Below are 15,099 nucleotides of genomic sequence, written 5' to 3' on the forward strand. Positions count from 1 at the left end.
AAATCTAAATTATAAAACATAACCTTATCGCCCCTGGGGCCTCATGGGTGGGGGCAAATTTGCAAAAAACACTTAAGTTTTCAAAAATCATCTTCTCCATGATCACACGTTTTGGAAAAAACTAAATGCATGGAGTAAATGTTCGTCAAGCAATATACCAAAACTTTGAAATTCATGGCCAGGGATTCAGACCCTAGGATTGGACTGATATGGCCATAAAGTGAAGATATATCTTAGAAAAATCTTCTCTATACTCCCATACGGGTATATAATTTAGAAAAACAAAATGCATGATTATGATGTTCATGAAGCCCTCTACCTAAGTAATGAAATTCATGGCCCCTTACTAGGTCAGGGGTTTAGACCCTAACCGTGAAATAGTTCCGTGCTATCTGCCCATAATGAAAAGTCATTGAAACTATTCACCAGCGGTATTCCATTTCTCTCTTTTATAAACTCAGAACACCTTGACGTAATCCGATTGCTACATTAAATTCAAAGTCCGATAACTCTAAAATTTGTTTATCATCAAGGAATTTTTTATCGCAGACAAATAAATGTTTCTTCGGTATAATAAATACCTATTTACTGATCAGGTTTATTTGTCTCCCTCGACAGCAACTATTACTGTCGGCTTCACCTTATGAAATAGTTGCTGTCTTGGGGGACAATAAACTTGCTATCATCCTCATAGCCAGTAAATAGGTTTATAATATTGAACATGAATTAAATTTCAGTGTCAGTCAGTGAACTCTTGAATTAGTGTTTAGAATGTAAAATAAAGCATAAAATACAAAGATGAAACTCACTTAAAGGTCCATATATTGAGTGATACTCAGGTGACCGTCAATGCCTGTGGGCCTATGTAGGTTGTTGAAAATTATGGTATCGTAATAATTAAAACGCTAAAAGACCTAATTGTTCAGAAAGAATTAGTCTACTATATTATAACTTGCAATGTTAGAAACTGGCACTGGAAGAAGCAAAAACAGCCCTGTTTTCAAAGTAACATAGTATTCAATTGTACTTCTTTAAAAGGTATGTGTATTTTCATTAAAATTGTCAAAAAGTGATAAAACCGGACAGACTATAGTAGTTGTTACAAATTGTAAAACTTTTAGAAATTTGGAGAAAAAAGTATTTTCTTTTAATCTTTGAATGTAAGTGTGTATTTGCTTCATATCAGTTACATAAGTTTAAAAAATCTGTATATATCATTGTTACATCATTAAATAAATTAAGTCTTCCAAATTTCTCACTAATTTCTGTGGATGAGAAGTAATAAAGTATAAAATTTTGCCATAGGTTGGTCCTCAAATATAACTAGTACGTTTTTGTAATTTTCCCAATTTGAGCATTTTGCGCGTCAATTTTCCCAATTCCACGAACCCTGGAACCAGTTTAAAACAGTAGGATGACCCCTGTATTAAGGTCTTCTTTTTCCAATGAAAATCTCTGAGTGATTGTAGTGTTTTTCTTTATTAGGGTCTTCCGTCTTAAGCGGAAGACCCTACTATTATTGCGTGGACCCTGAGGTCCACGCAGAAAATATATAAGCGAGGTTAAACCGGATGCTATGGGGAAAATTCAGCCTGCGCATGAGCTAGCCTGGTTCCTGTGCGTAATGGATAGCTCAGGGAACCAGGCTAGCACACGTTTATCTGAATCGGGATCGGGATTCCGTGCCATATGCACACATAAGTTCAAAGGCGCTGTAATTGTAAAGTTTTCGGTAAACAGTACAGGAACAAAGTATTCCTTTTAAAGAAATGATTGGCATGTGATATGAACTATCAGTATTTTGAAATAAGTTAATGTTATGCCGAAACTACAACATGCATCAAATAGCATAATTTGCAATGTTTTGTTGTTTTCCGAATACACATGTAACTTAACTTTACTTTTATAGTAGGCGAGGCTAGAGAACTTCCCGATTAAATTTTTTAAGCATTTTAGTATGATTGAATAATTATGTCACAGTAGAAAAGTTTAAATCTCAAGTAAAATGCATTAAAATATAAAATTTTTAATTTACACAAAGCTGTCACAGCATAGTTAACAAAGTAGTGCGAATCGTAATGTGTGCGCAAATAGTAAAATTCACCGAATGCCTGATACTAAACATGCAAACTTCATTCATAGATAGATCATAATTATTTTAGAAGTATGAACCCTATAATTCTGAGATGAAAAGTCAGGGCTATATATACATGTATACGTAATACAACGTACAAATTTAGTGGTTAAAAGCAGAGGGCTAGAGTCGGTGGAATCTCTGATAATCTTAAGGCTTTCACGTTTTCGTTGGAAACACATGCAAATGGTCCACGTATTGTAGTCCTTTTTTAAAGGACAGCAACTTGTTGTATTATTTCTTTTTCAATTTTCTTATTAAGGTCTTCCGTTTCCAACGGAAGACCTTATAGTGATTGTTAGGTTTTTTCTTTCTTCTTAGGGCTTTTCGACTTTCGGTCGAAAAGACCAATTGTTATTCTGTTGTTTATTATTAAGGTCTTCCGTTTCCAACGGAAGACCTTATAGTGATTGTATTGTTTTTTCTTTCATTGTTTCTTTCCCCTTCTTCTTTTTTTTTTCTCCTTTTTTGTCGGCAGAATTTCTCAAAATTGGCTAGATAGATTTTCCTGAAAACTTGAGGACCTATTGAGAATGATAATATCTCGAGGCTTTTTTCTCATTTTTTAAAAATTCATTTCCGGTCGTCCGTTTCCTGTCCAGCTTTAAAAAACCTTGTTCCCTCGAGATCTCAGAATCCGCAAATACTTGAACATCGAAACTTTGTGGGATGATAGACCTATATTTGTAGATGTGTTTAAACTACTTTGTTTTGTTCGTCGTAACTTCCGGTCCTAACAGGATCATTTAAAAAATTATTATTTTTACGCATTAAATTCCTAATCCATAGAATAAATTAAAATATAAATAAAAGTATAAATCTAAACATAGGTTATGTATGCGATGTTATATCAACAAAAAAATTCTACTTCCGGTGAGATATCTCAATTATCTCAAGTAGCTTTTTGAAAACACATTTTGTTCCCATGAGATCTCAGAAACTATAAGTGATCAAAGCAGAAAACTTTCATAGATGATAGACATTGAATTGAAGATGTGTTTAACCGGTTTCATTTTGTCTTCCGTCACTTCCGGTCCACACAGGAAGAGTTCAAACAAATCGAGCTGTTTATCAGTTTAACTTTTTTCCTTTGATATTTTTAGTTAGCTCGATGAACAATAATGTACAAATGGCAAGTAAACAAGAAATACTTAATACAGTTTACATTGAGCACTTCCGTTTATCCGATTCCTGTCCTGTGACAATAAGCCTAATTTTGACGAGTTCTCAAAAATGGTAACAACTTGAGCACCCAAACTTTGTCGGATGATAGACCTATGTATGTACATGTGTTAACACTATTTTGTTTTATCCGGCGTAACTTCCGGTCGTCACACGAAATACAACCAATTTTGATTTTTAAAAAAATATTTTGGTTATTTCGCATGGAAGTAAAATTTTAGCTATAGAAATACAAAAGGTCATCTACACATGGTAAAAAAACCAAAAAAGTTCTGCTTCCGGTGAGACATCTCAAACATCTCAGGTAGCCTTCTTTTTTAAAAATAAAGTACCCACAAGATCTCAGAAACTGTGAGAGATCACGACACAAACCTTGTATGGATAATGGACATTTGTTTGAACATGTGTTAAGTTGTTTTTTTAACTTTAGATTTTTTTAACATTTTACTCAATTTGATGAACAGTAACGTACCGTCGGTAAATGAACAAAAATATCTACTTTCAATCCCATTTGTTCGTTTCCAGTCCCGAGACTAAAACTTTTTCTCAACGAGATATTATTAGGCCTAAAAAAAAAGTTGTGTGTTAAGGGTAACCCGACCTAACCTACAAAAATGCCCCGATCCTACCATTCTTAGATGTCTGTTTTTATCCGATTGTGAATTTTTATTATTTTTATTAAAAAATCTGTTTTTCAATGTGACACAAACAAACATTCTTAGGATTCATGCAGAAAAAAATATGAGAAAATAAAAAAAAATTCCTACCTACCTAACTTAATATTTTCATCAGTGTTACTCTAAACACAGAATTTTTTTTTATTAAGGCCTTACTAAAAAAACTTGAACATCCAAACTTTGAGGAAAGACAAAACAATGTTTATAGATATTTTTACTATGTTCTGTATGATCCAGCGTAGCTTTCGGTCGTCTCAGAAAGGACTCAAAAATTTACATTTTGTCTTTTTGTTTTATTTATTTCTTGGAAATTACCTTACAGTATATATTATATCCATTTTCTGTTTACAAGAGAAATGGACCTTTGTTACAGATAAATAGTTGAGGAACGGAAGACCTTTTTGTTGCTATAGCAACAAGAGTTTAATAATTATTCTTATTTTCGACAGAATTTCCGTCAGCGATTTTTTGAAAATGTGAATGAATTTTGAAACAATTATACAATAGTCTTATAGCATATCTGAATGACACACGTTTGTAAGGTTTTGGACTTCCGGTTCCAGTAGTCTGAAGAAAACCATTTGTTAAAATCGCACTTGAGCAGACCTACGCTCTATACTTCCGAATGCAAAATATAGAGCAAAAATTAGAATATTTTTATTTGTTTGCAAAATTGCTGGAATTTGGTCATTTTGGTGACGTCTTAGATAAACAGCAAATGTGTTATGATGACTAAAATCAAGATTAAAGTTAGAGGCATCCTCTTTACTTTGATTTGTGAAGAATTTATTTTTATACGATACTATTTAAAAATTGATTGAAATCGGGGGCAGATATTTGACAATACCGCCGCACATAGTCCTTTTAAAAAATCTTCTTCTCAGGAACCATTAAGCTAGGAAAGCTAAAACTTGTGTGGAAGCATCCTCAGGTAGTGTAGATGTAGTTGTGGTAATCATGACCCCAAGGGGTAGGGTGGGGCCACAATGGGGGGGGGGGGGGTCGACATTTTACATAGCAATATAGAGGGTAAATCTTTAAAGCTGCTTGGTCCGATTTTATATCAAATTTTATGCACGCTTTTAAACAATGGCTATGCTTAGTATATGTATAATAATAGACATTGTAGTAGTTTTACCCATCAATTATGCCAAATTTCAATGAAGAAAAATGCGTACAAAATTTGCTAACAAAACAAACGACATTAAAAGGTACTGTGTTATTTCGCCTCATGTTAAATTTCACCCATGACGACGAGACGGGTATGGTTGTATTACGACTTTGACATCGCTTTAAATAAAGGTCGAAATGATCAGACAAATTACAAATTACATGTGTACGTTTTGTTCGCTAATATTTCCAAAGTCTGCTTTCTTTACAATCGATGCATAGCATGCGGGTTGAATAACCCCAATCATTCGGGAGACGAAACCAAGCGGTTTCCTTTTCTAAACATTCCCGTGATGCATTTTGGTTTGTTTTTTCGTTTGCCCAAAGAGAAATTATTTTTGATTACTTTGAATATTTCTAACTTTGAAAGGAGACTGATTATGCTGGTGTAAATAGGAGAAAGTCCATAACTTTCTAAGATAAATGATTTGCATCGACAAAATTTTGATACTGTAATTACAAAAAAATCGGACCAAGCAGCTTTAAAAGTCTTCTTCTTATAAACTAATCAGCCAGGAAACCTAAAACTTGTGTGGAAGTATCCACAGGTAGTGTAGATTAAAAGTTGTAAAAATTGTGACCCATGGGGTTAGGGTAAGGCCACAATGGGGGGGGGGGGGGGTAGTTGTTGTTGAAGTTTTACATAGGAATATATAGGGTAAATCTTTAAAAGTCTTCTTCCTAGAAACTAATCAGCCAGGAAAGCTAAAACTTGTGTGGAAGCATCCTCTGGTAGTGTAAATTCAAAGTTGTGAAAATCATGATCGCCAGGGGATAGGGTGGGGCCACAATTGAGGGTCAATGTTTTACAAAGGAATATATGGGGTGAATCTTTAAAAGTCTTCTTCCTAGAAACTAATCAGCCAGGAAAGCTAAAGTTTGTGTGGAAGCATCCTCCGGTAGTGTAAATTTAAAGTTGTGAAAATCATGATCCCCAGGGGATAGGGTGGGGCCACAATTGAGGGTCAATGTTTTACATAGGAATATATGGGGTGAATCTTTAAAAGTCTTCTTCTTAGAAACTTATTAGTTAGGAAAGCTAAAACTTGTGTGGAAGCATCCTCAGGTAGTTTAGATTCAAAGTTGTGAAAATCATGACCCCAGGGGGTAGGGTTGGCCACAGTGGGGGGGGGGGGTGTTGAAGTTCTACATAGGAATATATTAATTGAGTCAATCTTTAAAAATCATTTTCTTAGAAACTAAACAGCCAGGAAAGCTGAAATTTGTTTAGAAACATCCTCAGGTAGTGTTGATTCAAAGTTGTGAAAATCATGACCCCTGGGGATGGGTTGGAGCCACAATGGGGGGGGGGAGCAGGTAGAAGATTAACATAGGAATATAAAGCGAAAATCTTCTTCTCAGAATCTAATCAGCCAGGAAAGCTGAATTTGTATGGAAGCATCCTCTGGTAGTATAGATTCAAAGTTGTGAAAATCAGACCCTTTGGGGGAGGTTGGGGCCACAATGGGGGGGGGGGGGTTCAAAGTTTTACATAGGTATATATAGAGGGTAAAACTTTAAAATCTTCTTCACAGAAACTAATCAGTCAGGAAAGCTGAAACTTGTATGGGAGCATCCTCAGGTAGTGTTGATTCAAAGTTGTGAAAATCATGATCACGGGGGGTAGGGTTGGGCAACAATGGGGCGGGGGGTGTTGAAGTTTTACATAGGAATATTTAGAGTAAATCTTTAAAAATCTTCTTCTGCGAAACTACTGAGCCAGGAAAGCTGATATTTGTGTGGAAGCATCCTCAGGTAGTGTTGATTCAAAGTTGTGAAAATATTGACACCCCCCAGGAGTAGGGTTGGGCCACAATTGTGGGGGGGGGGGGGGTCAGAGTTTTACCTAGGAATATGTAAAGTAAATCTTTAAAAAATCTTCTCAGAAATTAATCAGCCAAATGATTCTTTATAATTGTTAAGACTTTGTCCCCAAGACAATTCTTCAGCCTCACAAGAAGGTTCAGAGTTTGATGTAGGTTTATATCCCATGTATAAACAATTGTTAAGGATCTTTTTGAGAACTGCAATACTCAAACATGTGATATGACTATAAAATCATCCTGTTAGAAAAGGGACTAATGATTATAAATATTGGAATATCCAGGGTAAAAATGGGCTTTATTTAAACAGGATCTACATATATCATTGTACATTGTCCAGATAGTTTGTATTGTGACTCCATTAAGCTGATTTTATCATACCTATTGTTCCTCAGGTGAGCGATGTGGCTCATGGGCCTCTTGTTTCAATGAAATTTTGAAGAGATCTTATGATTTTCTTGTTTATTATTTATAAATGTTGCAAAACTTTAGGTTTCAATATTATTTGTTATTTTAAATAAGTAAATTCAACATTTGTTTCATTCAAAATTTGACTGATCTGATCAACATTGAAACTAAATCAATTTTTAGACTAGCTTCTTTAAGCTATTATTTAGTTTAATGAATTTGAAGTGCCTGATTTCTAACTTAACCATTAACTGCTGTGGCATGCACTGGCTGGCAGGACCCTTATTTTACGATTTTAATGCTACCACATAAACTAATCCTTTAAAATATATGTGTAATTTTGTGTTATAAGCTCTTCATTGTTGACAATGATTTTGCTTATGTTCTATGCTCTTCATTGTTACAAGAATTTCAAATGATTTTCTTATAATGTATGCTCTTCATCGTGAAAATGATTTTTTGTTTTAAGTTCTACATTATAACACTGAACTCCTTTTGTTGTATGCTTTTCATTGTGACAATGATTTCCTTATATTATGTTTTAAGTTTTATAACAAAGAACTCTTTATTTTGTATGCTTGTCATTGTGACAATAATTTCTGATCTGATTTGATCTCCATTATGAAAATGATTTTGTATGTGATATGCTCTTCATTAATTGTGACAATGGTTTCCTATTAAGTTATAAGTTCATCACTGTGGCAATGATTTTCTTGGTTATGTAATCTCTTCATTTTGACTAATAATAATTTTTTTCTTACAGATTTGTTAATCATGAGCCAAGAATAAAAGAACATGTACACAATGAAATGGTGGCTAGGCCTGTGTTTTTTGTGTGGCTGGTCAGGAGCCCTGGTCATCATCCCACTGATCACAGATGACAGGAAACTCAACCACATGGTACTTAACAATGAAACACTGTTTATTGGAGCAACAAACTACATCTATCAGCTTAGCCCAGATCTTGAGATGGAAATGAAAATAATCACTGGACCTCAAAATGATTCACAGAAATGTGGAGTAGATCTAGAAAATTGTTCCTTCAAACCTGACTTATCTCCTACTGACAATCACAATAAAATTTTACTGGTGTTTTCTGATAGGCTTGTGGTCTGTGGAAGTGTATTCCAAGGAAAATGTGAAATCAGGGATTCTCATAATATAAGTGATGTTTTAGTGCAGGGAAACACAGCAGTGGCATCCAATGAAGTTGATGTAAACACTATTTCTTTTATTTCGCAAGTCTACAACAGTGCTACTCTTAAGATGGAACCAATGATGTATGTTGCAACTGAATTCACAAAGTTTGATGTCTCAAAAAATTCAATTGAATACAATAACAGAAGGAAAGTACCATATGTCAGTATACGGCTTCTAGATCAAAATTTCTTTACAGCACAAGGTACGATAAAAGGTCAAAATGAGTACTTGAAACCAAGCCTGATATTGTATGTAACTGGATTTACCTCAGGGAATTACAGTTACATACTTTTTAATGAAAAAAAATTATTAGATGCAACATATGCTTCCAAAATTGTGCATATGTGCCGTATGGATGATCAGTTAAAAACATTTCAGGAAGTACCGTTAATTTGCAAAACAAGTAATAAGACATATAACTTTTTGAGGACTGCAAAGGTGTTTAAACCAGGTCAGAATTTGCTAAGATCCCTTCAAGTCCAGTTTCCAGATCTAACATCAGATGATGATGTCATGATTGGACTTTTCTCTCAGGATCCAGACAGTACTAGCTCAGCAATATGTATGTTTGTTATGAAAGAGGTCAAGAAGACTGTTCTCATCAATGCCAGGAAATGTTTGAATGGCATAAAAAATAATGCTGCCAATAAAAAGTATGAAAACGGTTTATCATGCACAGAAGTAGCTGAGGTAAGAAATGTTTATTGGAAAAAGTTAATTTTCACATTTGCCTCAAAAATATTTTTTTTTCATGACTTCATCTCAAAATTTAATGTTTAAGCCACACCAATCTGTAAAATAGTTCTTTAAATTTTTTAATTAAAAAAAATGAAGCATGAGAACAAAATTATTTTTTAAAATATTTTTTCTTTTTCTTTTTAGGCAAGCTAAAACTCCGAAAGCCCAATGAGCTCATTTTCTTAATAAGAAAAAAAAATTACAAGTAACTTTTGCAAATAAACGTGAAACGTTTGCGATTTAACGCATATTTTTTGCGAATAAATGTGAAACATTGATAAAAATATTGTCATTTCATACAAATACCCTAAATGAAGAACAAACACATGTTAGTTTTAAATAAATATTTGTTATTCATTTTTATTATATCATCAGTTAACCTTGATTTATCAAAACAAAATTATCTTTTTATGTATTGATATAAATTAAAACTACATAAAACTGTTAGTTGTTAATTGTTTGAAGTAGGTAAGGACATATTATTAAAGCATCATTTTTCATTTGTTTGCTGACCCTGTGTTCGAACAGGCATTCATCTATTATCTTTTTTTCTAAACTAGTATAAATTCAATTGTGAGAAATCTTCAAAATCTAAGTTCTGATTTTCAAACGACATATGAGATAAATTTAGAGGACAAATATATGTTATCTAAATTTGAACATAAGCTTGAAAATATATAGATTGAACATATTTCAATTCACAGCTTTATGTTTTGTATGAAACGACAATATTTATATTAGAGTTTCGCATTTATTCCTTAAGGTTTGCGCTAATTCGCAAAACTGAGTTTATTCGCAAAAACTTTGCATTTATTTGCGAAAGTTTCACGTTTATTCACGAAAGTAACACGTTTTTAGCTAATCTGGCTCTGATTTCACAAAAAACCTTAACTTTTAACCTTAGTTTAATCTCAAATCCTGAGAATTTAGTCAGCTGAGATTTTTCTCAGCGTGCATTTCACAAAACAGACTTAGTCAATTCTCTGCTGAGTTGAATTTTTTACTTAAGAATTTTCATGGTCCCAAGTGGCCCGTTATAAATTCTACATGTTTTTTTTTTTTTTTTTTTTATTAATTCTCATTATAAAAACAACCATCTGCTAATTTTCAAACAGAGGAAAATCGGATTAAATCATCAAGAGACATAAAATGTTAATCAGTCATGAAATTTACACTTTGTCATGCTTAATATAGATTACATAACAACATGATCTAATTTATAATATATAGCAAACAAAAAACCACATTAATTACATTATGATTACGTTAGAATCATTAGAAAGAAGAGTCACTGCACAGTTTTTTCATTTAACACAAACATATGAATTGGTTCCCTTTGTTTACATTTTTGTCAAGGGAGATAACTCTGTTAAAATGATTATTTTTTATTGAAAAAAATATTTATCAAACCTGCATGAAATATTGCATATACCATGATTATTGAGCGGAATAGATCTAAGAAATGAACATTACAGACAATATAATACTGTATTAATGATGTTTATGACGTATTCAAATTTGAGATTTGACTTAATTAAGTCTGCTATGGAGATCTTAAGTTTTTTCTCAAATTGAGTAAAAAACAAGACTAAGATTTTTTTGTGAAATGCATAGATTTGAGTTTTCTGAAATTTGAGAAAAAAAACCCTCAAATATTTGAGAAAAAAATTCAGACTTAATTCTGAGATTGGACTTAGGTTTTTTTTGTGAAATCGGAGCCTCAGCTGAAAGCTCAAGTGAGCTTTTCTTATCAAAATTTGTTCATCGTCTGTTGTTGTTGTTGTTGTCGTAAACTTTTAAATTTTCATCTTCCTCCCTATAACCACTGGGCAGATTTCAACCAAAATTGGCAAAAAGCATCACTATGTAAAGGCAAATGAAAAACCACACCCTCTTTAAACAGTAGATAATTAGGAATTATTGAAAATAAGTTGGTATTTTTAAAAAATCTTCTGAAAAACTGTTTGGCCAGAAAAGCTTAAACTTGTGAGGAGGCATTCTCAGGTAGTATAGATTTAAATTTGTTCAAATCTTGGTCCCCAGGGGTAGGTTGGGGCCACAATGGGGGGGGGGGGGATCAAGTTTTACATGAGAATATATAGAGAAATTCTTTAAAAATCTTTTTCTTAAAAACTGTATGGCCAGAAAAGCTTAAACTTTTGTGGAAGCATCCACAGATAGTGTAGATTCAAATTTGTCCAAATCATGGTCCTTGGGGGGTAAGGCGGGGACACAATGGGGGGATAAATTTTTACATAGGAATATATAGAGAAAATCTTTAAAAATATTCTTGGAAAGTTTTTAGTCCAAAAAGCAGTAACTTGTGTGAAAGCATGGTTGTGCAGATTAAATTTCGATCAAACCATGATTCCCTAGAGAAAAATGGGGCCACAAAGGGAGGGGGGTACATAGGAATAGAGAAAAATCATCTTAAAGGTAGAACAACAAAAGGGGCTTGGTATTTACCATATAAATATATTGAATTTTTTTTAAATTTTCTGTGCAAGATCTACTGTACTTAGTTTTCAAGATATTTTAATTTTGATACTGTAATGTTAATTTGATCAGATTTAAGGCGATTGTTGCTCAGGTAAGCGTTGTGGACCTGGGCCTCTTGTTTCGCAAAAGTAACAAAAATTTTTTTTGCAAAAAAAGTATTCTTTTACTTATGAAAATGAGCTCAATGGGTTTTTGTAGAAAACAAGTAATGTTTAATTTTATGTTGAAATCAGGTATGATTACAGAGTGAGTACTTGAGGAACAAAAGACCTGATTATATTAGATTACATTTGTATGCAATATAACCTTAAAATTTTTATACCCACACTTTCTTAAGAAAGTTTGGGTATGTTGTTATTACTCTGGTCTGTCCATCCATCCAACCATACTTTTTTTCCCCCCAAAACATCATTTTTTGTTGCCCACTAATACCCATAATAAAAAAAAAACCCTCTGAAACCAGATCACCCATCATATCACCAATCATATTCTAGTAGATTATTTGCTTACTCAAAAAAAGTTGATGTTTTTGAAACCAGAATTTTTGTAAAGATAACATCATTTTTCAGCCAGTAAATGACCCCCAGGACAAAATTAAAATTTCAAAAACCTTATTGTGCATCTATAGGATATCCCATAACATATTCTGAGAGATGATTTGTCTATTGTTGAAAATGGAAGAGGAGTTGGAGGAGCCAGGTTTTTTGTGAACAAAAATCAGTTGGCCCTCAGGACTATCAAAGAATTTTTGAAATCTTTTTGCTAAACAATATGACACCCCAGATCAAACTCCAAGGGTTTAGTTTGCTTGTTTATAAGGTGTAAGAGCCGTTTGAGAAAGTAAACCGTGACAGATGGACAGACTTGATTGCAACTAGGTCAACTTGTCCCTGTAGCTTTCTCTTAAAGATGTTGTTTACTCAGGGTTTGAGTTCTCGAATCCGGATTGTTAAAAAGTTCAATATCATGAGTAAAATTTGATTTAAATACAAAAAGAATTCATGAAATGAATTATTATTGAAATAACAATTGATTTTTTATACTAAATTATGGAATCAGGCTAAGACAAAGTTTGACTTTTAGCAAAACAGAGGAAATTCGGACTAAATTTTTCATATTTTGTTTTCCACTGAAATATTTTTGGTAGTACTATAATATTAAAAGTTAAGATTTTATTTGTTAGTCAACATATTTTTGCATATTTTCTGTTGGTTTTATCTTGCCTTTTCATATATATAAAAGTATGGCACACACAACAAAAAATTGAAAAATGCTTTAAAATGATATAAGACACCATATCTCAAAATTTTGATCATTGACTTCATATAAATTTTATGCCAGCAGAGAAAGGTCAATATACTTAGTTTAATACTATAAATGTTAAAGCATTATCATCATTCAGTTTTTTGTTATATTGAATCAAAAATGGTTAGTAATTTGAAAACTGATAGAGGAAATTCGGACTAGAATGTCTTTAAAAATTGTGAATGAAAACTTAATGCTTTGTATCTATTTAATGTCACTACCATTCAGAAACTGTATTTCATTTGTTAAAGAGTTAAGCAATTTGTATCTATTTCACAATTAAGAAAATCTCAATCATAGTGTAAAATTTTTATGGATTTTTCTGACATTTTCAAAAAATATTCAATGGCCATTAACTCAAAAAGTAGGTCATTGACCAATTTTTATGAAAGTGAAGAATAACACTACCATGTAAGGTCTATAACACACAATAGTTGGTTTTTCATTATCATCAGTGGAATTTTTTTTCATTCTGAGTAAACGTCATCCTTAATAAGGCCATATAAAATTAATACTTAGATTCTCACCCTAATTTGCAAGAAATGTGGTGCGGGTGGGCAGATTTTATTAATTATTTTAATTTAAAAAAAAACACCTTTTTCACCGTTTATGTTCTAGAAATAACAACTGCTCTATTCTTTTAAGTTGTTAATGCTAATGTGAGTACACAAACTCACTTGTAATCTTTTAATTCCATTTCATTTCGACTTAACTGTTAATTCATGAAGACATTTTTATCCGTATGATAAACAACATGACTAAAATCCACATGTTTAGGCAGCCATTAAAATGTTTTGGAATTTTATTGTATACAGAGCCCAATTTTTTCCCCGAAATTTTTTTTTTCCACACAATTTTTTTTTTCAAAATAAGAGAAAATGCATCAGGACGGCACATTTTCAGAAGGGCGGGCAGGGATGAGATTCTAAAAATTAATTTTATTGGGCCTATGCAGCCATTGGTTTTTGATAATGTTTATATTTTGACTGTAGTAGTTCGGTCTTTTACACTACTGTATATGAATATATTATGACTTCGCGTTGTGTTTTTACATAATATTTAACCCAGATAATTTTGAGCCCGCCTGTTAAGGCTATTAACAAGAAGAAAAACAGAAGAATTTGATAAGTTGAAAATATAATTTATTCGTAATTAAATAATAATTAATTACGAGGAGGAGCTAGTGTACCTTATTTAGTGACCAAAATACAAAATAAATAACGAAAATTTAAAGAAAAAAAATAATTTCCCAAAATAAATATGGAATTTGAGTCAACTTAAAATTGCCACTTCGTACCTTGATGCAAGGTTCAGTGAAGAAGCCCCGCGCACGAATGTGCTCGGGTTTATATACTTGTTAAACAATAGTGAACACTTTTAACAGAATTGGCCAATAAGAATTTACGTTTTATAATAGATGAAAGAGAAAATGAATAACGAACCCGATGAATTTGTAAATAATTAGGGCCCTGCAAGGATTTGCGGGTGCCCTATAGTAATCACTCTGTCCGTCCGTCCTTCTGTCCGTCTGTCTGTCACTCTTCCGTCCACAAATTTCCTGTTTTTTTCTAATAACTTTTTTTATGGTTGCCCAATCAAGTTCAAATTTGGTATGGTAGTTCAGTAGGCAGAAATACATATTTTGATGCTAAGTTTGGTTCTCTATGTCTTCTGGTTTGGAGCTGGGGTGGTGGGGTAGATTCCTAACTATGCATAAGAAGAATGGGCAAAGAGAGATAACTGCTGAGAATGAATGGGCAAAGAGAGATAACTGCTGAGAATGTTACCATTGTATACATGGAAGGCTGTGCAATATTTGTCCTTTGGGATTAATTAACCTTCCACAGGAAGAAAATCCTAAGCTTTATCTTTATCTGTCACATTGAGATTAATTACTGCACTGCCTGTGTCTGCAAATGAACTTTGTTTTGAAGTTAAGGTCAATTTTGAATGATGTGTAGTA

General features: G+C 32.8%; 1 protein-coding gene across 6 annotated transcripts in view; it reads left to right on the forward strand.

Annotated features, from left to right (window-relative positions):
- The window catches only part of LOC128158169 (plexin-B-like), a 342,553-nt gene that overhangs the window by 28,030 nt on the left and 299,424 nt on the right, over window positions 1-15,099 (forward strand). For all 6 annotated transcript variants that reach the window (XM_052820921.1, XM_052820923.1, XM_052820920.1 and 3 more), the window contains exon 2: window positions 8,158-9,284. In XM_052820921.1, coding sequence (XP_052676881.1) covers window positions 8,190-9,284 — 1,095 coding nt within the window. In that variant the 5' untranslated portion in view covers window positions 8,158-8,189. The remainder of the gene's footprint in view (window positions 1-8,157; window positions 9,285-15,099) is intronic.

The sequence above is a fragment of the Crassostrea angulata genome, chromosome 8 (genome assembly GCF_025612915.1).
Source record: "Crassostrea angulata isolate pt1a10 chromosome 8, ASM2561291v2, whole genome shotgun sequence".
NCBI lineage: Eukaryota > Metazoa > Mollusca > Bivalvia > Ostreida > Ostreidae > Magallana > Magallana angulata.